The sequence below is a fragment of the Mobula hypostoma genome, chromosome 21 (genome assembly GCF_963921235.1).
Source record: "Mobula hypostoma chromosome 21, sMobHyp1.1, whole genome shotgun sequence".
NCBI classification, from domain to species: Eukaryota; Metazoa; Chordata; class Chondrichthyes; order Myliobatiformes; family Myliobatidae; genus Mobula; species Mobula hypostoma.
The window spans coordinates 60,319,180-60,344,634 of record NC_086117.1 but is presented as its reverse complement, the minus strand read 5'-3'; the positions used below and the strand labels follow the sequence as shown (position 1 = coordinate 60,344,634).

Here is a 25,455-nt window from a genome sequence, read left to right as displayed (position 1 = left end):
TACTCCCACTTCCAATGTACCAACAATGAAATACATTCGCATTCACAGAGATCCAGATGAATTGAGCCTTTACTCACGTTTTCCCAGGTGAATCTTGCAGCCAGAAGATGTCATCGCTGGAAATGCCAAACTCGCTCCCAGGAATCTTTCAAACAATAAATGATCACTCAGCAGTCAAAACACAACTCCACATTGCTGTCTGTTGCAACAGTATACACAGCATGCGGGATGGAGAGATCTTGACCCAAAAATATTTACTGCAGAATTGCCATTCTATATGATTACACAGATTGAATTTGCAAAAGTCAAATTGGGTTATACTCTGCATACTGGGAGCCAGATGGCAAATCAAATCATTAACAGAGCCACATAGCTCTCCCTCTGTTATTCCCTCTGTTGTTGCTTTGCGGGCAACGTTAGTGCCAGAATGGGTGCTGACATTTGCAGGCTGCCCCCAGCACATCCTTGCTTGTGTTGATTACTGGCACACCAATCGTGAGTTGGAGAGCTCTGAGAGAGGAGGAGTTAGTCCTGACGAAGGGTCTCAGCCTGAAACGTCGACTGCACCTCTTCCTACAGATGCTGCCTGGCCTGCTGCGTTCACCAGCAACTTTGATGTGTGTTGCTTGAATTTCCAGCATCTGCAGTATTCCTGTTGTTTAGAGTTTCTATGGGTTGTGTTAAGAAACGACAAGGGTAAAAGGACCCTCATGGCAGTTATGTACAGGCCTCCAAACAGCAGCTGGGATGTGGATTACAAATTACAGTAGGAGATAGAAAAGGTGTGTCAGAAGGGCAATATCATGACAATCACTGGGGATTTTAATATGAAAGTGGATTGGGAAAACCAGGCCAGTACTGAATTCAAAAGAGAGAATTTGCAAAATGTCTAAGGGATGGATTTTTAGACAGTTTGTTGTTGAGCCCACAAGGGGATCGACTGTGCTGGATTGGGTGTTGTGCAATGATCCGGAGGTGATAAGACAGCTTAAGGTTAAGGAACCCTTAGGGAACAGTGATCACAATATGATTGAGTTCACTTTGAAATCTGAGGAGAAACTAAATTCCAATGTGTCAGTATTTCAGTGGAATAAAGGAAATTACAATGGCGTGAGTGGGGAACTGGCCAAGGTTGACTGGAAAGGGCCACTAGCAAGAAGGACAGCAGAGCAGCAATGGCTGGAGTTTCTGCGAAAAATGAGGGAAGTACAAGACATAAATTCCAAATAAGAATAAATTTTCAAATGGAATAAGGAAACTATCGTGGCTGACAAGTGAAGTCAGAGCCAAAGTAAAATCAAATGACAGGGCACACAAGGAAGCCAAAGCCAGTGGGAAGATAAAGGTTTGGGAAGTTTATAAAAACTTGCAGAAGGAATCTAAGAAGGTCATTAGGAAGGAAAAGATGAATTATGAATAGAAGCTGGTGACTAATATCAAAGAAGATACTAAAAGTTTTTTTATTCAAGAGTGTCGGGGAAGTGAAGTATATGCAGTGAAAATTACAACTGAGAAGGTGCTCAGAAAGCTTAATGGTCTGAGGGTGGATAAATCTCCTGGACCTGATGGAATGCACCTTCAGGTTCTGAAGGAAATGGCTGGAGAGATTGCAGAGGCATTAACAACGATCTTTCAAGAATCGGTAGATTTTGACATTGTACCGGATGACTGGAAAATTGCAACTGTTACTCCGCTGTTTAAGAAAGATGGGAGGCAGCAGAAAGGAAGGACATAAACCAGGAAGATGTGGAATCGATATGGGTAGAGCTGCGTAACACTAAGGGACAGAAAACGCTGGTGGGAGTTGTGTACAGGCCACCTAACAGTAGTAGTGAGGTCGGAGATGGTATTAAACAGGAAATTAGAAATGTGTGCAATAAAGGAACAGCAGTTATAATGGGTGACTTCAATCTACATGTAGATTGGGTGAACCAAATTGGTAAAGGTGCTGAGGAAGAGGATTTCTTGGAATGTATGCGGGATGGTTTTTTGAACCAACATGTCGAGGAACCAACTAGAGAGCAGGCTATTCTAGACTGGGTTTTGAGCAATGAGGAAGGGTTAATTAGCAATTTTGTCGTGAGAGGCCCCTTGGGTAAGAGTGACCATAATATGGTGGAATTCTTCATTAAGATGGAGAGTGACATAGTTAATTCAGAAACAAAGGTTCTGAACTTAAAGAGGGGTAACTTTGAAGGTATGAGACGTGAATTAGCTAAGATAGACTGGCAAATGACACTTAAAGGATTGACAGTGGATATGCAATGGCAAGCATTTAAGGATTGCATGGATGAACTACAACAATTGTTCATCCCAGTTTCGCAAAAGAATAAATCAAGGAAGGTAGTGCACCCGTGGCTGACAAGAGAAATTAGGGATAGTATCAATTCCAAAGAAGAAGCATACAAATTAGCCAGAAAAAGTGGCTCACCTGAGGACTGGGAGAAATTCAGAGTTCAGCAGAGGAGGACAAAGGGCTTAATTAGGAAGGGGAAAAAAGATTATGAGAGAAAACTGACAGGGAACATAAAAACTGACTGTAAAAGCTTTTATAGATATGTAAAAAGGAAAAGACTGGTAAAGACAAATGTAGGTCCCCTACAGACAGAAACAGGTGAATTGATTATGGGGAGCAAGGACATGGCAGACCAATTGAATAATTACTTTGGTTCTGTCTTCACTAAGGAGGACATAAATAATCTTCCAGAAATAGTAGGGGACAGAGGGTCCAGTGAGATGGAGGAACTGAGCGAAATACATGTTAGTAGGGAAGTGGTGTTGGGTAAATTGAAGGGATTAAAGGCAGATGAATCCCCAGGGCCAGATGGTCTGCATCCCAGAGTGCTTAAGGAAGTAGCCCAAGAAATAGTGGATGCATTAGTGATAATTTTTCAAAACTCGTTAGATTCTGGACTAGTTCCTGAGGATTGGAGGGTGGCTAATGTAACCCCACTTTTTAAACAAGGAGGGAGAGAAACCAGGGAATTATAGACCGGTTAGCCTAACGTCGGTGGTGGGGAAACTGCTGGAATCAGTTATCAAAGATGTAATAACAGCACATTTGGAAAGCAGTGAAATCATCGGACAAAGTCAGCATGGATTTGTGAAAGGAAAATCATTTCTGACGAATCTCATAGAATTTTTTGAGGATGTAAGTAGCAGAGTGGATAGGGGAGAACCAGTGGATGTGGTATATTTGGACTTCCAAAAGGCTTTTGACAAGGTCCCACACAGGAGATTAGTGTGCAAACTTAAAGCACACGGTATTGGGGGTAAGGTATTGATGTGAATAGAGAATTGGTTAGCAGACAGGAAGCAAAGAGTGGGAATAAATGGGACCTTTTCAGAATGGCAGGCAGTGACTAGTGGGGTACCGCAAGGCTCAGTGCTGGGACCCCAGTTGTTTACAATATATATTAATGACTTGGATAAAGGAATTAAATGCAGCATCTCCAAGTTTGCGGATGACACGAAGCTGGGCGGCAGTGTTAGCTGTGAGGAGGATGCTAAGAGGATGCAGGGTGACTTGGATAGGTTGGGTGAGTGGGCAAATTCATGGCAGATGCAATTTAATGTGGATAAATGTGAAGTTATCCACTTTGGTGGCAAAAATAGGAAAACAGATTATTATCTGAATGGTGGCCGATTAGGAAAAGGGGAGGTGCAACGAGACCTGGGTGTCATTATACACCAGTCATTGAAAGTGGGCATGCAGGTACAGCAGGCGGTGAAAAAGGCGAATGGTATGCTGGCATTTATAGCGAGAGGATTCGAGTACAGGAGCAGGGAGGTACTACTGCAGTTGTACAAGGCCTTGGTGAGACCACACCTGGAGTATTGTGTGCAGTTTTGGTCCCCTAATCTGAGGAAAGACATCCTTGCCATAGAGGGAGTACAAAGAAAGTTCACCAGATTGATTCCTGGGATGGCAGGACTTTCATATGAAGAAAGACTGAATGAACTGGGCTTGTACTCGTTGGAATTTAGAAGATTCGAGGGGGGATCTGATTGAAACGTATAAAATCCTAAAGGGATTGGACAGGCTAGATGCAGGAAGATTGTTCCCGATGTTGGGGAAGTCCAGAAAGAGGGGTCACAGTTTGAGGATAAAGGGGAAGCCTTTTAGGACCGAGATTAGGAAAAACTTCTTCACACAGAGAGTGGTGAATCCGTGGAATTCTCTGCCACAGGAAACAGTTGAGGCCAGTTCATTGGCTATATTTAAGAGGGAGTTAGATATGGCCCTTGTGGCTACGGGGATCAGGGGGTATGGAGGGAAGGCTGGTGCAGGTTCTGAGTTGGATGATCAGCCATGATCATAGTAAATGGTGGTGCAGGCTCGAAGGGCCGAATGGCCTACTCCTGCACCTATTTTCTATGTTTCTATGAAACTATAGACCTGTTAGCCTGGCATCAGTGGTTGGGAAGTTGTTGGAATTGATTGCTAAGGATGAGATTACGCTGTACCTGGAGGCAAATGGCAAGATAGCACAAAAGCCAGCATGGTTTCCTGAAAGGAAAATCCTGCCTGACTAACCTACTGCAATTTTTTGAGGATATTGCAAGCAGAGTAGACAAAGGAGATGCAGCAGATGTGGTGCACTTGGATTTTCAGAAGGCCTTTGACGAGGTGCTGCACATGAAGCTGCTTAGCAAGACAAGATCCCATGGAATTACAGGGGAGTTACTAGCATGGGTTAGGGAGCATTGGCTGATCAGCAGAAAACAGAGAGTGGGAACAAAGGGATCCTATTCTGGCTGGCTGCCAGTTACCAGTGGAGTTCCACAGGGGTTGGTGTTGGGACCGCTGCTTTTTACGATGTATGTCAATGATTTGGACCATGGGATTAATGGATTTGTGGCTAAATTTGCTGATGATACAAAGATAGGTGAAGGAGCCAGTAGTGCTGAGGAAACAGAGTCTGCAGAGAGACTTAGATAGTTTAAGGGAACAGGCAAAGAAGTGGCAAACAAAATACAGTGTTGGAAACTGTATGGTCATGCACTTTGGTGGAAGAAATAAATGGGCAGACTCTTATTTAGATGGGGAGAAAATTCAAAATGCAGAGATACAAAGGGACTTGGGAGTCCTTGTGCAAGATACCCTAAAGGTTAACCTCCAGGTTGAGTCGGTGGTAAAAAAGGCGAATGCAATGTTGGCATTCATTTCTCTAGGTATAGAATATAAGAGCAGGGATGTGATGTTGAGGCTCTATAAGGCACTCGTGAGACCACATGGAGTATTGTGTGCAGTTTTGGGCTCCTTATTTTAGAAAGGATATACTGACGTTGGAGAGGGTTCAGAGAAGATTCACGAGAATGATTCCAGGAATGAAAGGGTTACCGTATGAGGAACAAAGGGCAGCTCTTGGGCTGTATTCCCTGAAGTTCAGGAGAATGGGGGGGGGGGATATCATAGAAACACTCCGAATGTTAAAAGGCCTGAACAGATTAGATTTGGCAAAGTTATTTCCCATGGTAAAAGGGTCCAGGACAAGAGGGCATGGGTCCAGGACAAGAGGGCATGGCTCCAGGATTGAAGGATGTCCAATCAGAACAGAGAAGCAGAGAAATTACTTTACTTAGAGAGTGGTAAATATGTGGAATTTGTTGCCACAAGCAGCTGTGGAGGCCAAATCATTGGGTGCATGTAAGGCCAAGATAGATAGGTCCTTGATTAGCCAGGGCATCAAAGGGTATGGGGAGAAGGCAGGGGAGTGGGGATGACTGGAAGAATTGGATCAGCCCATGACTGAATGGTGGAGCAGACTCAATAGGCTGAATGGCCTACTTCTGCTCCTATGGTCTTATGGTTGTTAACAAAATGCCAGGAGTCAATGCTTCTGCTGTTGCTTGTGCAAAGGAAGGGGTTGGGGTGGCACTTCGGGTTTTTGATGTTTCTATCATTCATTTTACTGGGTTTTGTGTTTTGTGGATGTCTGTGAAGAGTAAGAATCTCAGGTTGTATACTGCATATATTCTATGATATTAAAATGAACCTTTGAACCTGTGATGTGTTTCACTGTATGTGTTGATGTACATTTGCTAAATAGATCTGAATGTGAAAGTTGCTGTTGATTTCAACAAAAATGTCCATAAAATCAGCCCTGGATTAACGAGAAGAGAAAATTTATCTAGCACTTTCCCTACCTTACTGGAGATCTAGCAACTGACATCAAGTACACGTACATGGACCAGGTCTTGTCTGTGAGGATGCACCACCAATACAAGCCTACACATTCTGACGGGAATCTGCTTCTAAGATCTGTTATAAATTCCATCATTGTGAATGCAGAATAAATAAAAGGGGATGTTAAAAAATCAAATCAGGGCATCGGCCTTTTTTTAAAATCAATTGCATTAGGAATATGGTAACCAAGAAATGGAATGAGAATCAGGTTTAATATCACCAGCACATGCCATGAAATTTGTTGCCTTTGCTGCTGCAGTACAAAACAACAAAAAATGCAAATTAGTTAAATAAGTAGCGCAAGAATTTAAATTAAAAAAGTAGGGAAGTAGTGCTCATGGATTCAATGTCTGTTCCAAACTCGGATGGCAGAGTGGAAGAAGCTGATCCTGACTCGTTGAGTGCCTTCAAGCTCCTGTACCTCCTTCCTGATGAGAACAAGGCATGACCTGGGTGATGGGGGTCCTTAATGATGGGCGCTGCCTTTTTGAAGCATTGCTCCTTGAAGATGTCCTGCATACTACGGAGGCAAGCAATGGACCTGACTGAGCTTACAACTCTCTGCTGCACATTCAAATTCATCTTCAAGAACATGGCTCTCATGTTAACCAAAGTTGGATGAGAAACACACACACAAAATGCTGGAGGAAATCAGCAAGTCAGGCACATCTATGGAAATTGATCTCACCTGCCTATCACCTCCTCTGGGGTGCCCTTCTCCTTCCCTTTCTCTTTCTCCTAATGTCCACTCTTCTATCCCTCCCATTACATTCCTTCCACTCTGGCCCTATAGCTTTCCTCCCCACCTGGCTTCACCTATCACTTTCTAGTTGAATTCCTTCCACTCCCCGCTCCCTTTTTACTCTGACTTCTTCCCCCTTCATTTCCAGTCCTGAAGAGGGGTCTCAGTTCAAAACGTCAACTGTTTATTCCTTTCCATAGATGCTGCCTGAATTACCGAGCTCCTCTAGTATTTTGTGTGCGTCGCTTCGATTTCCAGTATTGGCAGAATTTCTCATGTTTACTTAATGTTGGATAAAGCAGACTTAACCAGGCATGAAGTGAAGCCTCCCAGAATTCAGCCCAGTATTTAATGCCTAACCAGAAATATTCTTGAACTGAGTGGCATACCTGGGTAGTTATTGTTCCAATTGCACTGCAAGGGGATTTGATAGAGATGGTAAGAGGCATAGATAGAATGGACGGACAGAGACGTTTTTCCCAGCGCAGACATGGCTAATATGATGAGGCATAATTTTAAGACTGATTAGAGGAAAGCGTAGGGGGCATGACAGGCATAGGTCTTTTTTACAGAAAGTGGTGGGTGGATGGAACACGTTGCCAGGAGTGATGGTACGGGCAGATACATAAGGGACATTTAAAATTCTCGTAGATAGGCACATGGATGAAAAAAAAAAGGACAGCTACAGGGGAAAGGGAGTGTTAGACAAATCTTCAAGTAGTCAATGTAAATTTATTATCAAAGTATGTATAAGTATATACAGTGGATTCCAGTTAATTGGGCCATCGTTTCATTGGGGCAGTCACTTATTTGAGACAGTTCTTAAAGAACAATACTAATCAAGAAAATAGCTGTGATTTCCTTCATTTATTTGGGACACTATGCCACTTAATTGGGGCAGAAGACTGTTGCTGAACAGTTTCTAACTAGTATCAACTGCGTGTACATATGCAGCCGCTAAGACACTGCACCGTGCTTAGAGCAAACAGTTTTTAAATTGTGTCAGTTGTGTGTGCTTGTGTTCAGAACACAGCCAGTTTTTGTTACTGACAGTTGACGAGAAATAAGCAATTGGACAATTCAAAACTATTTTGCTCAATGCAGTTTTAAGCATTCAGGCTTCGAGATGCCAGAAATGGGTAGGAGTGAAAATTTCACGCTTCAACAAGTTACGGACTACGAAGAATTGGAAGGTATCCACAATCATCTTGAATATTACAATGAAAATGAAGAGTTGGAGGATGCAATAATCGAAAGCATTGTATGAAGCCAGTTCACTATCTGCATTAGCTGTCTGTGCTAATTTTTTCATTTAGAATCAATCAAAAGAAATATAAGAATCTAGGAGATTCTTAGATGGAAAGAAGTGAAAGGCTGAAAAGGAGGAATCTGATAGAAGATGACAGTGGACCATGGGAGAAATGGTGGGTGGGTGGGGGGGTACCAGAGGGAGGTGATAGGCAAGTCAGGAGAAGAGAACAGGCGAGAAGGTAATCAGAATGAAGAATGATAAAACAGAGAAGGGGGAGTGGGGAAAAATTACTCGGTTAGAGAAATCAATGTTCATGCCATCAGGTTGAAGGCTGCCGAGATGGAATATGAGGTGTTGTTACTCCAACCTGAGTGTCACATTAGATGGATTTTTAACGCTCTCCCTTCCTACTTCTCCTAAGGCTGTGTACCTTACCGAGATATTGCAAGTAACCCATTGCCAATTGTCTATTCAAATCTCCACTGAAACAGGGATTCTAACTGGCTGCAATACCATATGGTTGGTGGGGGGGCTGCCGCACAGGATCAAAATAAGCTGCAGAGTTGTCAACTTAGTCAGCTCTATCATGGGTACCAGCTTCTGTAGTATCCAGAGTATCTTCAAGCAGTGATGCCTCAAAAAGGCAGTATCCATCATTAAGGACCCCATCACCCAACCATGCCTTGTCTTCATTGCTACCATCTGGCAGGAGGTTCAGAAACCTGAAGACACACACTCAACGATTCAGGAACAGCTTCTTCCCCTCTGCCATCCAATTTCTAAATGGGCATTGAACACAAAAAACACTACCTCACTAATTTTTTATTTTTATTTTTGCACTATTTAACTATTCAATATATTACTTACTCACATTTTCTTTTCGATTATTATGTATTGCATTGTACTGCTGCCGCAAAGACAATAAATTTCACGACATATGCCGGTGATATTAAACCTGATTCTGATCTGCAGACACGTAGAGCAGTTAAAGGTCGGCAGCCTGTCAAAACTTTCCCACCCTATAGAGAAGTGTCCAATTTTTCATTCTCCTTGAGGGGTGCTAAAGACTGACTTTGTAATGCAGAATTAAAGACATTCATCATATGGTTCAGTGTCAAGCCTATCAACACTTGGTCTCAAGGGAAGTCAAAACACTCTGACATGCTCTTCTCTTCATACAAATTTTTCTCTAATAATGGCCAGTTTTGTCAGCGTGAATAAAAAATTAACCAGTAGTCCTGTAATGGATCGAATGCAAAGCAATTAAATACTTACATCTGCAGGATACCTCGGTCTTCCTCCAGTTGCTAAAACAATGTTTTCGGCTGTGAGAAGGCTCTGCAAAAATAATTTGTTGCTCAAGAAATCAGATAAAGTTGTAAGGGACACACTGCTCAGAATTATAAGATCATAAGATATAGGAGCAGAATTAGGTCATTTGGCCCATCGAGTCTGCTCCAACATTTCATCACAGCTGATCCATTCTCCCTCTCAACCCCAATCTCCTGCTTCATGCCCTGACTAATCAAGAATTAATCAACTTCTGCCTTAAATATACCCAATAATTTGGCCTCCATAGACACCTGTGGCACAGAATTCCACAGAATCACCAATCTCTGGCTGAAGAAGATCTTCCATACCTTTGTTCCTTACCAAATTACAATGGCATGAGGGGGGAACTGGCCAAGGTTGACTGGAAAGGGACATGTGCAGGAAGGACAGCAGAGCAGTAATGGCTGGAGTTTCTACGAAAAATGAAGGAAGTGCAAGACAGATATATTCCAAATAAGAAGTTTTCGAATGGAAGGAGGACACTACTGTGGCTGTCAAGTGAGGACAGAGCCAAAGTAAAAGCAAAAGAGAGGGCATACAAGGAAGCCAAAGCTAGTGGGATGATAGGGTATTGGGAAGCTTTTAAGAACTTGCAGAAGTAAACAAAGGAGATCATTAGGAAGGAAAAGATGAACTATAAAAGGAAGCTGGTGACTAATATCAAAGAGAATACTAAAAGCTTTCTTAAGTATATAAAGGGTAAAAGAGAGTTGAGGGTAGATATAGGACCAATAGAAAATGACGCTGGAGATATTGTAATGAGAAATGCAGAGATGGCAGAGGAACTGAATGTGCACTTTGCATCAGTCTTCACAGTGGAAGACATCTGCAGTATACCAGACATTCAAGAGTGTCAGGGAAGTGAAGTATGTGCAGTGAAAATTACGACTGAGAAGGTGCCCAGGAAGCTTAGTGGTCTGTGGGTGGATAAATCTCCCAGACCTGATGGAATGTACCCTTGGGTCCTGAAGGAAGTAGCTGGAGAGATTGCAGAGGCATTAACAATGATCTTTCAAAAATCGATAGATTTGGCATTGTATCGGATGACTGGAAAATTGCAAATGTTACTCCACTGTTTAAGAAGGGTGGGAGGCAGCAGAAAGGAAACTATTGACCTGTTAGCCTGACATCAGTGGTTGGAAAGTTATTGGAATCAATTGTTAGGGATGAGATTACAGAGTACCTGGAGGCACATGACAAGATAGGCCAAAGCCAGCATAGTTTCCTGAAAGGAAAATCCTGCCTGACTAACCTACCGCAATTTTTTGTGGAAATTACAAGCAGGGTATGTCAAAGGAGATGCAGTGGATGTGTGGTATTTGGATTTTCAGAAGGCCTTTGACAAAGTGCCGCACATGAGGCTGCTTAGCAAGATAACAGCCCATGAAATTACAGGGGAGTTACTAGCATGGGTGGAGCATTGGCTGATCGGCAGAAAGCAGAGAGTGGGAATAAAGGGATCTTAATCTGGCGGGCTGCCGTTTACCAGAGGGGTTCCACAGGGGTCGGTGTTGGGACCACTGCATTTTACGATGTATGTCAATGATTTGGACTATGGGATCTGTGGCTAAATTTGCTGATGATACAACGATAGGTGGAGGAGCGGATTTGTTGAGGAAACAGAGAGCCTGCAGAGAAACTTAGGGGAATTTAGGAGACTTAGGAGGGTTTAGGGGAATAGGCAAAGAAGTGGCAAATGAAATACAATGTTGGAAAGGGTATGGTCATGCACTTTGGTGGAAGAAATAAATGTGCAGACTATTATTTAGATGGGGAGTGAATTCAAAATGCAGAGATGCAAAGGGACTTGGGAGTCCCTGTGCAGGATATCCGAAAGGTTAACCTCCAAGTTGAGTCGGTGGTGAAGAAAGCGAATGCAATGTTGGGATTCATTTCTAGAAGTACAGAATATAAGAGCAGGGATGTGATGTTGAGGCTCTATAAGGTACTCTTGAGATCATACTTGGAGTATTGTGTGGAGTTTTGGGCTCCTTATTTTAGAAAGGATTTACTGACATGGAGAGGGTTCAGAGAAGATTCACGAGAATGATTCCAGGAATGAAAGGGTTACCATATGAGAAATGTCTGGCAGCTCTTGGGCTGTATTCCCTGGAGTTCATGAAAATAAGGGGGATCTCATAGAAACACTCCAAATGTTAAAAAGCCTGAACAGATTAGATCTAGCAAAGTTATTTCACATGGTAGGGGACAAGATGGCATGACTTCAGGATTGAAAGACGTCCATTTAGAACAGAGCTGTGGAGAAATTACTTTAGTCAGAAGGTAGTAAATCTGTGGAATTTGCCAAGAGTGGCTGTGGAGGCCAAGTCACTGGGTGCATCTAAGGCAGAGATAGTTTGGGTCTCTATTAGCCAGGGCATCAAAGGGAAAAGGCAGAGGAGTGGGAATGACTGGAAGAATTGGATCAGTCATGACTCAATGGCAGAGCAGACTCGATGGACTGAATGGCCTACTTCTGCTCCTATATCTTATGGTCTTATGGTTCTAAAAGGCCGCCCCTCTATTCTGAGGCTGTGTCCTCTGGTCTTAAGATTCCACCCTCCATAGAAAACATCCTCTCCACATCCATTGAAGGCTTTCAACATTCAATGAGATCCCCGTTCTGAATTCCAGTGAGTACAGACCCAGAGCCACCAAACGTCCATCATATGATAAGCCTTACAATCCCGGCATCATTTTTGTGAACTTCCTTCGAATCCTCTCCAATGTCAGCACATCCTTTCTTAGATAGGGAGCCCAATACTGCTCCAAGTGAGGTCTCACCAGTACTTTATAAAGCCTCAATATTTATCCTTGCTTTCATATTCTAGTACCTCTCACAATATTTACAACAATGGATCAGATCGATTGTGAGAATATAGCAAGTGCGCATGGGGCCAAACAATCGCACAATGAAATAATTGGGCCTCCTACGTGTGTGAGGCTCTCTCTATTTTGCCTATGGGCTTTCGACTGTGCTTTTGTTTTTGGCTTGGCAGCCCAGTTCATCATTCCCACACTGTAAGCTGCCCACTGTGTACCACTCCCATGCTCTGTGCATAAGTAACGCAAAGCCTCACACTGATTGAATTATCGCAAAACCTAGACTGGCATTTGAGTGCATTACTGTTAAGGGCAAGGTCCACAACAACGTCGCTGAGCAGAGAGATCCTAGGATCCAGGTTCATAGCTCCCTGAAAGTGGCTACACAGGTCGATAAGGTGCTTAAGAAAGCTTATGGAATGCTTGCTTTTACTAGTCGAAGCATTGAGTCCGAAAATCAGGAGGTCATGTTGCACCTTTATAAAACTCTCATTAGGTCACATTCTGGTCACCCCACTATAGGAAGAATGTCGAGGCATCCTTTGGAGAGGGTGCGGAAGAGGTTCACCAGGATGCTGCCTGGTTTAGAGGGCTTGTGCTATCATGAGAGGCTGGATAAACCTGGGTTGTTTTCTCTGGAGTGCCAGAGACTAAGGGGAGATCTTATAGAGGTTTACAAGATTACGAGAGGCATTGATAAAGTGTACAGAGGGTGTCTGTTTCCCAGGGATGAAATGTCTAATACCAGTGGGCATGTGTCAAAGGTGAAAGGGGGTGGGGTAGGTTCAAGGGGGATGTGAGGGGTAAGGTTTTTATTCGGAGAGTGGTGATGTCTGGAATGCGCTGCCTGGTATGGTGGTAGAGGCAAATACATTAAAGCAACACTCACAACACGCTGGAGGAACTCAGCGGGTCGTGACCCCAGCATCTGTAAATACATTAGAGGCTTTTCAAAGATGTTTGGATAGGCACATGGATGTAAGGAAGATGGAGAGCTATGGATATGGTGTAGGTAGGAGGGATTAGTGGTTAGGTGTTTTTTGTTTGCTTCTTAGCTGGTTCAGCACAACATTGTGGGCCAAATGGCCTGTGTGCTATACTGCTCTATGTTCTACTGCAGTATTGTCTCTTGGAAACTTTTGTTCACATTTCTACTAGATCTACAGCAACTAGTTACTATTATGTTCTCATGGGATTACTAATTAGCTTATTGCTATAATAGTCACCTTATCAAAGCAAAGATAAAGATCTTTTAAAGATTAGCATTATTTGGCATGTGTGCAACAAAACATACAGTGAAATGCATTGTTTGTGTCAACAGTCAACGCAGTCTGAGAATGTGCTGGGGAGGGGCAGTCCGCAAGAGTCACCATGCTTCCAGCACCAACACAGCATGCCCACAACTTACTAACGCTTACCAATTCATCTTTGGAAAGTGTGAAGAAACTGGAGCACCCAAAGGAAACCCATGCAGTCAGGGTGAGAACGGAGAAATTCCTTACAGACAGCGGCAGGAATTGAACCCGGGTTGCTGGTTCTGTAATGGCCTTACGTTAACTGCGCCGCCCCAATGGACAAATCCTCCTGGCTATGACCAATGGTATTGACAGGATTAACAGGTGTTCAGTCAATGAACAGAACTATTGTATTTGCATGCATGCCTCAAAATGATAAGGGGTATAGATAGGGTAAATGCAAGCAGGCTTTTCTACTGAAGTAGGGTGAAACTGCAACCAGATGTCATGGGTTAAGGGTGAAAGGTGAAATGTTTAAGGGGAACATTAGGGGAAATTTCTTCCCTCTGAGGGTTATCAGTGTGTGGAATGAGCTGCCAACACAAGTGGTGCATGCGAGCTCGATTTCAACAGTTAAGAGAAGTTTGGATGGGTTTGGTAGGGGTATGGAGGACTATGGTCCCAGTACAGGTTGATGGGAGTAGGCAGTTTAAATGGTTTGGCAAGCACTAGACGGGCTGAAGGGCCTGTTTCTGTGCTGCATTTTTCTGTGAATCAATGACTCAAAGTCTGAGTCACTAACAGGTTTGTTGTGTTACGTACCCCGTAACTGGGTTGCCAAACCAGCAGAAATGGATCACTCAGTTGGAGTCTGGAGTACTAGAACTAAGAAAGTTTTATTAAGGAAACAAGCAACACAGTAATCGGAAGGATAATAAATGCAACAGTTCAGTGATGATAAACACACATGTGCACAGAATTAAGATAACAGCATCAATCAAGCTCTATCGTTGTCTAGGGGTAAATGACCAATTTCAAAATGACTCAAAGTTCAGTCCAGTTTAGTAGTTCAGTTCGCAGTAATCGTTGCCATGGCGGTGGACAATGTGGGGGAAGAGAAACATAGAATAGGAACAACTCATCATTCAGCACAGCTTCACTCACAGACCAGCGAGATGGCTCACAAACAGCATTTGGGCGGGTCCTTGGTGATGTCACCTGAGGTCACCGACTGTGACCCCTCCTCCAGATGCGGTCGATCCTCTGCAGTGAACCCGGCACCCAGGCAAGGGCGGACACACACCGGGTTCCCGCTGATCGTACCTTTCCACCCTTGTCGTTGTCTGGCACTTCTCACCCACTCGTGAGAAGCGCACCGCTTCCAGGGTCTCGTTACCTCGGGTGGCGTGTGTGTCTGTCTTAGCGAACCTGTCCCTTTTTATCCCCCTGCTGGGGTATCGCCTGTCCATCACTTCAAACAGTTCAGGGTTCAAAGGGGGGAGCCGCTCCAGACAGTTCTTCCTCCCACATCCCTTCATTACACATCTCCAGACGCTGCTCCATTGTTCCTTATCTCTCCTTCCCCTGAGGGCAGGTGGCAGACCAACTGCTGATGCCACTGATGCTAGCCCAGGCCAGCAAACATCTTAATTTTATGTGTATTCTCGTAACACTTCCCCCCTTTAAGGATTTTTACCGGGAGGTAAAAATTACAAACATGACTACATTATCTGATACATACACAATATACATCTTTAACAGTTCTTTAGCTAATACAGAGAATTTGAAGCTGTCAACACCTTGACAGACAGTCATCACATTTTCTGTTCCTTTTACACGTGTTATTAATAATCCCTTAGACCAGGCTCCAACTCAGCAAACTTCATAGTGGCCAAAGACACTGATGAATTGCGACCAATGTAACCTCTCATTTGGTTTTGTCCCGGACCACAATAACAAGGGTCGTCCCATTCCGACTCAATTTTCTCTCGCAAGGGCTTAGTAGGAGGGGGACGGGTATTGACCGCAGAGTTATTGCAAAACTTCCTGCAGTACCCCACCATCTCCAAAAGCCTTCTGAGGGCCCTCTTGTCTGTCGGGGTTGGGAGGTCAGCGATAGCCTGCACTGTAGCTTGCATCACTGCCAGCTGCCCCTGTGTCACCACAATTCCCAGGTAAGTGACTCTCGTGTGGCCGAATTCATTTTTTCCAAGGCTCACTATCACGCTGGCTTCAGACAGCCGTATTAAATTGCCAATACACACCTCTGTGTTCATCAGCCCTTTAGTCACTGAATTACTCGAAAAATATGGGTGTTGTTTACTTGGCTGCCCTATTGTAACAGACATAACCCAACGTCCCAGTTCTTTGCAGTTCCTCGGGACAATCAAACACATGGGTGCGAGTCGTTTAATTACTCCTTCGGGGATTAAGGGAGAGACCTTATCAGTGGACCTGGCCAAAACAATAGCCTTCTCCCATCTGACCGATCCCATCCTAATCTTTTCAAAATGGTTTTTTTCTCTTAGCAGGGGGCCCCTAGCTTCATTGATTTCCACGCTAACACCGACTAGGTTTGTTAGCATATCAAAAGCCGGTGACCGTCTCAGTTCGCGTCGGTCATGATCAATAACCTTTTTCCCCCTGGGCAGCCGGTAACTCTCTTTCATGATTCCACCAACTGTTTCCTCCAGCACCGCAAAATGTCCACCGGGGGGTACCTCGTGGGCCATGTTAAAAACCTCATCCCCATAACTCTTTTGCACCACCCCCCACTCCTCATCTGCGGATGCTGTACTTGATTTCCCTTTCTTCCTTAGCACTTCCTCATCCGCACAATAGCCTACTAGTTCCCTTGTCAAGGCTGTGTCAGAGAGAGCGGTCTCGGCAAAAACCATCAGCCCCTCGTCTCGCTCCTGCGTCTGCACAAATTCTTTCCTGGCTACTGCTACGTCCGTCCCAGCTCCCTCACTACCTCTTATCTCACTACACCCTGTCTCATACAAGGTTGGCAGAAATGTTTCAGCCAAATTCACCATCGCGGGCGGGGCCTCCATGCTGGCAGGCTGACCCGTCAATCTCACAACTGGGAACACGATTCCTCCGGCGATGTCATTACCGAGCAAGACTTCCACGTCTTTCATCGGTAATTCGGACCTCACCCCGATCGTGACTAGTCCAGAGACCAGGTTGCTCTGTAAATGTATCTGGTGCAAAGGGACTGACTCTGTCCCTTCCCCAACACCTTTGACCTCTACCTCCCCAGCCTGGGTCTCTGAGCTAAACTCTAATACACTCTTCAGTATTAGTGACTGACACGCTCCCGTGTCTCTCCAGATCCGCACTGGAACTGGTTTTAACCTCTCCTTCACTGACACCAGTCCGGCCGAGATAAACCTCTCGCGCCCTTCTTGGACTTTTTCAGACCTGTCCTTCCCTAGCGGTTCGCTTAACAGCTCAATACAGCCATTCAAAATTTCCGCTTTTCCTTTCCCCGTCTCCTTCCTTGGGGCAAAGCACCTGGACGCAAAGTGTCCGACTTTCCCACAATTATAACAGACGACCCCAGGAGACTTCCTACCAGACTGCTCCCGGTCTACCTTATCCTTTTCACTAGTCCCCGGCTTACTTTCTGACTTTTCCGGTGGACTCTCCCCGCCGTCCTGACTACCCTTCTGGTAGCCTTTACTCGGGGCAACCTTCATTTTATGCGTCAACGCATACTCATCCGCTAACTTAGCGGTTGCGGCTAACGTGGCTGCCTCTTTCTCATCGAGGTAGGGTCTCATACCCTCAGGGACACAACCTTTAAACTGCTCAATCAGAACCAGTTGCAGCAGTCTGTCATAATCCCCCTCTACCCCTTTCGAGGCGCACCAACGCTCACAATATGTTTGCATCTCGCGAGCAAACTCCAAATACGTGCGGTCCCACCGCTTCCTCGCATTCCGGAACCTCTGCCGGTATGCCTCCGGGACCAACTCATAAGTCCTGAGGATGGCCTCCTTCACCACCTCATACTTCTGGGCATCTTCCGGGGATAAAGCGGAGTAAGCTTGTTGGGCTTTCCCTTTCAGTACACTCTGAAGTAAAACAACCCACTTATCCCTCGGCCAGTCCTGACTTATAGCTACTTTTTCGAAGTGGAGAAAGTACCGATCCACATCGGTATCGTCAAATGGGGGAACCAGCCTAACCTCCTGGGTCGCCCGGAACCCTCCACCTTGGTTCGGCACGAGCCCCTGCTCGGCCCTTATCCTTAACTTTTCCAGCTCAAATTCCCTTTCCCTCTGTTTCTCCTCTCTCTCCAACTGTCTGTCCCTCTCTCTCTCTTCTCTCTCCAACTGTCTGTCCCTCTCTCTCTCTTCTCTCTCCAACTGTCTGTCCCTCTCCTGCCTTTCTAACTCTCTGTCTTTCTCCTGCCTTTCTAACTCTCTCTCTTTCTCCTGCCTTTCTAACTCTCTCTCTTTCTCCTGCCTTTCTAACTGCCGTACCCGGAACTCGTGCTCGAGTCTCAGTTTTTCAAGCTGTACCTGTACCGCGTCTCCAGCAGGTTTTTCAATAGACACCTCCCCCAGCTCACCTTGGGGAAACACACCTTTAGATACATAGTGCTCTACAATAGCTCTGTGTATCTCCTCTCTCCTCATTGTCGACTTCACCTTAGCAAGATTCACCCGTTTTGCCACAGCTATCAATTCCGATTTCCTGGCATCCTCTAATGCCTCCAAGGTCGGCGCCTTTATAAATTCCTCAACCTCCATTTCTGCTGTTTGTCTTTTCTTTCTTTCGGGAATTTTAACCCAATCAATTTACTCCGTCCCAAATTTAGCGTTCAAAATCCCGGACGAGCCCCCACTTATGTTACGTACCCCGTAACTGGGTTGCCAAACCAGCAGAAATGGATCACTCAGTTGGAGTCTGGAGTACTAGAACTAAGAAAGTTTTATTAAGGAAACAAGCAACACAGTAATCGGAAGGATAATAAATGCAACAGTTCAGTGATGATAAACACACATGTGCACAGAATTAAGATAACAGCATCAATCAAGCTCTATCGTTGTCTAGGGGTAAATGACCAATTTCAAAATGACTCAAAGTTCAGTCCAGTTTAGTAGTTCAGTTCGCAGTAATCGTTGCCATGGCGGTGGACAATGTGGGGGAAGAGAGACATAGAATAGGAACAACTCATCATTCAGCACAGCTTCACTCACAGACCAGCGAGATGGCTCACAAACAGCATTTGGGCGGGTCCTTGGTGATGTCACCTGAGGTCACCGACTGTGACCCCTCCTCCAGATGCGGTCGATCCTCTGCAGTGAACCCGGCACCCAGGCAAGGGCGGACACACACCGGGTTCCCGCTGATCGTACCTTTCCACCCTTGTCGTTGTCTGGCACTTCTCACCCACTCGTGAGAAGCGCACCGCTTCCAGGGTCTCGTTACCTCGGGTGGCGTGTGTGTCTGTCTTAGCGAACCTGTCCCTTTTTATCCCCCTGCTGGGGTATCGCCTGTCCATCACTTCAAACAGTTCAGGGTTCAAAGGGGGGAGCCGCTCCAGACAGCTCTTCCTCCCACATCCCTTCATTACACATCTCCAGACGCTGCTCCATTGTTCCTTATCTCTCCTTCCCCTGAGGGCAGGTGGCAGACCAACTGCTGATGCCACTGATGCTAGCCCAGGCCAGCAAACATCTTAATTTTATGTGTATTCTCGTAACAGTTGGAACCAAAACTGTTACTACATTCCATCTCTAGATTCCACAGAGGTTTAAAGGCAGGGTCCAGCCTTACTGGGAATACTCAGCATTATGCTGGGAGAAAAAACACCGCTCAGACTTGACAGCAGGTCAGGCTCTCACTCACATTCTGAGACCTCAACTGATTTCAGCTAGACCAGTCGATCAGCAGACAAAGGTGAAGATCTTTTTCTGATTGCTACATCGAACACTACAGCTCAGCATAAGGCTTTAGCTTACAACATTGCTTGTTTCTTCATTATGTGCCGTGTCTGTGTTGTGGGTGATCATATCATGGTCTTTCCATGACCACGATTGTTCTTTAGATTAGATTAGATTAGATTATGAGGACACTCAGTCCTCGTTTATTGTCATTTAGAAATGCATGCATTAAAAAATGATACAATGTTCCTCCAGAGTGGTATCACAGAAACACAGGACAAACCAAGACTAAAACTGACAAAACCACATAATTATAACATATAGTTACAACAGTGCAAAGCAATAGCATAATTTGATAAAGAGCAGACCACGGGCGCGGTAAAAAAAAGTCTCGAGTCCCGATAGCCCCATCATCTCACGCAGACGGCAGAAGAGAGAAACTCTTCCTGCCATGAACCTCCAAGCGCCGCAAACTTGCCGATGCAGCGCCATTGGAAGCACCCAATTGCAGCCGACTCTGAGTCCATCCAAAAACTTCGAGCCTCCGACCAGCCCTCCGACACTGAGCACCGAGCACCATCTCTGCCGAGCGCTTCGACCCCGCCCCGGCCGCCGAGCAACAAGCAAAGCCGAGGACTCAGGGCCTCCCCCTCCGGAGATTCCGGACCACACAGTAGCAGCAGCAGCAAAGCAGGCATTTCAGAAGTTTCACCAGGTGTTCCTCCGTGCGCTCAGGTCCGTCTCCATCAAATCAGGATTGTGCACGGCACCCTACTTGGCAAACAACAGACATCACCACCGGAGTGGCCGCTGCGAGCTGCGTCGCGCCGCCATCTTCTCCTCCCTTGGCAAATCTTGTAAAGAAGTGGTTTGTCATTGCCTTCTTCTGGACAGTGTCTTTACAAGACAGGTGACCCCAGCCATTATCAATACTCATTTGCCTGGCATCAGTGCTCTCAAAACCAGGATTTGTGATACGCACCAGCTGCTCGTACGACCATCTACCATCTGCTCCCATGGACTCATGTGACCTTGATCGGGAGTGGGGGCTAAGCAGGTGCTACACCTTGCCCATGGGTGACCTGCAGTCTGGCAGAAGGAATTCCATTGGTAGAGACATATCTCCACTCATCATGATGTTGTCAACATCATCATCATCAGGTGCCATGCCCAGTTTGAGCTTTGACTGCCATGGCCCACACACTCCTGTTTCGGGTCAAGTGGATCAATTCATTTCCAATTCTCTGGCTGCTGTCTCCATCATCATTTGTCTATGTCTTCCTCTTGCTTTCTTCCCTTCAATCTTGCCCATAATTACCATACATTCTAACTCCCCTTTCCTAATCACATGTCCAATGAAGTTACGTTGCCTTTTCATGATCTCATACATTTGTGTTTGCTCTGTTCATGACATCCTCATTAGATATTCGTTTCGGCCATGATATTCTTTGCATCCTCCTCAAAAACCACATTTCTGCTGCTACAATTCGTTTCCTCATGTTACTAGATATTGTCCAACATCCTGAGCCATATAAAGAACTGGATAAACACAACATCTCCGTACTCTGAGGCAGGTTGTCATGCCTAGTTTAGTATTGGTCAGTATACTGCATTCTAGTAAAAGTGTCTTTTGCCATCTAAAGACTTATATTCTATAGGATTTGCTTTCTTCCATTAGATTTTTGATTCCATCTGTCATCCATTTATTCTTTGCGCTTGATGTTGTACCAACCCTTTAACCTACTCCAAGATTAATTTAACCCTTTCATCCCACATTTTTCTTTCATCCAAGCACCTGTAGTTTCTTAAATGTCCCTAATGTATCCACCTCTACCACCATCCCCAGCAGCACATTCTATGCACCTACCACTCACTGAATAAAAAAATCTACCTCTGACATCCCCTCTAAAACTTTCCTGTAAACACCTCAGTTATGCCTGCTCATATTAGCCATTTCTGCCCTGAAAAAGTCTCTGGCTGTCCACTCAGCTGTTCCTTTTATCATCTTGTACACCTCTTCAAGTCACTTGTCATCCTCTTCAGTCCAAAGAGAAAGGCACTAACCCACACAACCTAACCTTTGCCATAGTTTAATGTTATTAGTGGTTCCTTAAAGTTGTTATAGCCAGGAGTGGTAGTGGAGACAAGCTCCCATTACCTATTAAATGCTCCCAATGGTGTGCGACTCAGAAAGACTCTGAAAACCAAGTCGAGTTCCTGGTTTTCATGTGCAGCTAAGCCCGGCAGAACTGTTTCTACTCACAGGCAAAGGGACAAAGGCAGGTTACTGGCGCCTTAAAACCAGTTGCTTTGGCAGATGGGGCTGATCAACCGTGAGGGGAAGGAGAACTCTGATCTCAAACATCCTATGCCTTGTGGCTATACCCACTCACAGGGAAGGCTTCGGGAGTAAATCCTAAGGGAAAAATCCAGAGCTGGGGTCCCCAAGACAATCCTACATTGAGTTCAACACTGGTTAGCAACTTCTGCGACACTGCTGGTGCCAAACTGTATCAGTCTCTGCTGTTCCTTTGGATTCATCGGATGCGTGGAGAGGGGGAGCTTGCTACATGGGCAACAGTTTGCTCTCCATAATGTACTAACTTGGCTTGCGTAACTAGACAGCTAGAATGCAACACCCAGGGTCGACCTTGACCAATATCTGTAAGTATTGTTACACTCTTTGTGAACTTCAATTTCAATTTTACTTTACTTTTAAAGCCCAATAAATTTATTGACAGCTTTGACAATAAGCAAGCCTTCAGCCCTGCTTTGCATTCTGTCAATTTGTTTGGAAGGAGATAGCACCTCTAAGATCACTTATTTGAAAGCCCGCTGCCCAACGTGAGGTTACAGAGGGCCTGTGTGATCAGGCACTCTTATCTGGACAAGGAGGGTGAAGATTTTGAAACTGGAACTGGAATTGGTTTATTATTGTCATATGTACCAAGGCAGCACGGTAGTGCAGTAGTTAGCACAACACTTTACAGTACCAGTGACCCGGGTTCAATTCCCATCACACGGTAGTGTAGTGGTTAGCACAACGTTTTACAGTACCAGTGACCTGGGTTCAATTCCCATCGCACGGTAGTGTAGTGGTTAGCACAACACTTTACAGTACCAGTGACCCGGCTTCAATTCCCATCACACGGTAGTGTAGTGGTTAGCACAACACTTTACAGTACCAGTGACCCGGCTTCAATTTCCATCACACGGTAGTGTAGTGGTTAGCACAACACTTTACAGTACCAGTGACCCAGGTTCAATTCCCATCACATGGTAGTGTAGTGGTTAGCACAACACTTTACAGTACCAGTGGACTGAGTTCAATTCCCTCCGCTGTCTGGAAGCAGCTTATGACCACGTGGGTTTCCTCTGGGTGCTCTGGTTTCCTCCCACAATCCAAAGACGTACCAGCTGGTAGGTTAACTGTTCACTGTAAATTGCCCTGTATTAGGCTAGGGTTACATCGGTGATTATGGGCACTGAAGCTTGAAGGATTGGAAGTCCTGGACTGCGCTGTATCTTAATAAATATAAATAAGTAAATAGATAAGATACAGTGAAAAGTTTGTCTTGCAGACTGTTCATATAGCTCAGATCATTACAAAGTGCACTGAGGCAGAACAAGTTCAAACAGAGACCATCATAAATACAAGAGATATGGCAGATGTCAGAAATCAAGACCAACACACACAAATTGCTAGAGGAACTCAGCAGTTAAGGCAGCATCTACGGAAAAGAGTAAACAGTCGACACTTTGGGAAGAGACCCTCTGCCTGAAACATTAGCTTTTCATTTCTCTCCATAGATGCTGACTGACCCAAGTTCCTCCAGCATTTTGTGTGTGTTTCTCTAAAGCAGGGTTCCCAACACGGGATCGGGTCTGTGGCCCCTCAATTAATGGTAGGGGTCCCCATCCCCCCGCCAATCCCAGGGAGCCGCAACATGGGGTCCGCGGCCCCTCAATTAATGGTAGGGGTCCATGGCATACAAGAGGTTGGGAACCCCTGATCTAAATCAGTAACAACGCAGAATAAAGTGTAACAGCTGTAGAGAAAATGTAGTGCAGGTAATCAGTAACGTGCAACATCATAAGCAGAAAGATTTTGAGGCCATGAGTCCATCTTATCATACAAGAGCTCCGTTTTACAGATAGGAGCTGGAACATATCCAAAATGCTGGAGGAACTCTGCAGGTCAGACAGCATCTATGGAGAGGAATAAGCAGTCTATGTATCAGGCCATTGTCCTTCATCATAGAAGCTATCCTTGAGTCAAATTTAGGCAGCGATTCTGAGCAGCAGTTCAGTATAACCCAACCTAATATTTTCATGACAGTGAATGATGCCACACTGCAGAAACTCTTCATTATGTAAACATTGCTGGCAACAGTTAATCATCTTTAACCAAACTTGTACACCTCCGCACCATCCGCCACAAGCTGGCCAAACATTTTAATTCCCATTCGCACTCCGATGTGAAGATCCACGGCCTCCTCGTGTGCCAAGATGAACCCACCCTCCGGGTGGAGGAGGAACACCTAATATTCCACTTGGGTAGCCTCTAACCTGATGGCATGAGTACCAATTTCTCCTTTCAGTAAAAACAAGTTCCCTCCCCTCCCCTTTTCTTCTATTCCCCACTCTGACCTTTTACTTCTTCTCACCTGTCTATTTACTTCCCGCTGAGTTCCCTCCTCCTACGGACCACTCTCTTCTATCAGGTTCCTTCTTCTCCAGCTCTTGACTTTTTCTACCCACCTGACTTCACCTAACACCTTCCAGTCAGCCTCTTTCCCCTCCCCCAACCCTTTTATTCTGGCACCTTCCCCCTTCCTTTCCAGTCCTGAAGAAGAGTCTCGGCCTGAAACGTCAACTGTTTATTCTTTTCCAAGATACTGCCTGACTGCAGAGTTTTTCCAGTGTTTCGTGTGTGTTGCTCTGGATTTCCAGCATCTGCAGACCAGACTTTCTTTGTTTGCCTCTTACTCCTTAATATTTACATCATTTCTTCTCAGACATTCTCTTCACACTCATATGCCACATTCCCAAATACACAGTAGAAAAGAACAGAGGTAATTATAGACCTATTGTTCAGTAAAGACTAGGGAAACTGACCTTGTATCAACTTAACTGAGAAGCCAAAAAATTTGGTTATTTAAGAATCTTTGGCATTTAGCAAAGTTAACACTTGGGGCCAACAAGAACATTCAACATTTTCACAACTGCTTTCTTTGTTCCCATCAAGACATTTAGATAAGTACATGTATAACATAGAAACATAGAAAACCTACAGCACAATACAGGTCCTTCAGCCCACAAAGTTGTGCCGAACATGTCCCTACCTTAGAAATTACTAGGCTTACCTATAGTCCTCCATTAAGTTTCATGTACCTATCCAAAAGTCTCTTAAAAGGCCCTATCGTATCTGCCTCCACCACCGTTGCCAGCAGCCCATTCCACACACTCACCACTGAGTAAAAAACTTACCCCTGACATCTCCTCTGTTCCTCCTCCCCAGCACTTCAAACCTGTGTCCTCTTGTGGCAACCATTTTAGCCCTGGGAAAAAGCCTCTGACTATCCACACGATCAATGCCTCTCATCATCTTATACACCTCTATCAGGTCACCTCTCATCCTCCGTCGCTCCAAGGAAAAAAGGCCGAATTCACTCAACCTATTCTCATAAGGCACGCTCACCAATCCAGGCAACATCTTTGTAAATCTCCCCTGCACCCTTTCTATGGCTTCCACATCCTTCCTGTAGTGAGATGATCAGAACTGAGCACAGTACTCCAAGTGGGGTCTGACCAGGGTCCTACATAGCTGCAACATTACCTCTCGGCTCCTAAATTCAATTCCACGATTGATGAAGGCCAATACACCGTTCGCCTTCTTAACCACAGAGTCAACCTGTGCAGCTGCTTTGAGTGTCCTATGGACTCAGAACCCAAGATCCCTCTAATCCTCCACACTGCCA

The 25,455-nt window shown here is 45.0% G+C and overlaps 1 protein-coding gene across 1 annotated transcript in view; it reads right to left on the bottom strand.

Moving 5' to 3' along the window:
- Positions 1 to 25,455, bottom strand: part of txnrd2.2 (thioredoxin reductase 2, tandem duplicate 2) — a 197,458-nt gene that overhangs the window by 97,902 nt on the left and 74,101 nt on the right. Inside the window, exons 7-8 of the mRNA XM_063074135.1 lie at positions 9,460 to 9,522; positions 78 to 145 (exon numbers count right to left, since the gene is read on the bottom strand). Of these exons, the coding sequence (XP_062930205.1) occupies positions 78 to 145; positions 9,460 to 9,522 (131 nt within the window). The remainder of the gene's footprint in view (positions 1 to 77; positions 146 to 9,459; positions 9,523 to 25,455) is intronic.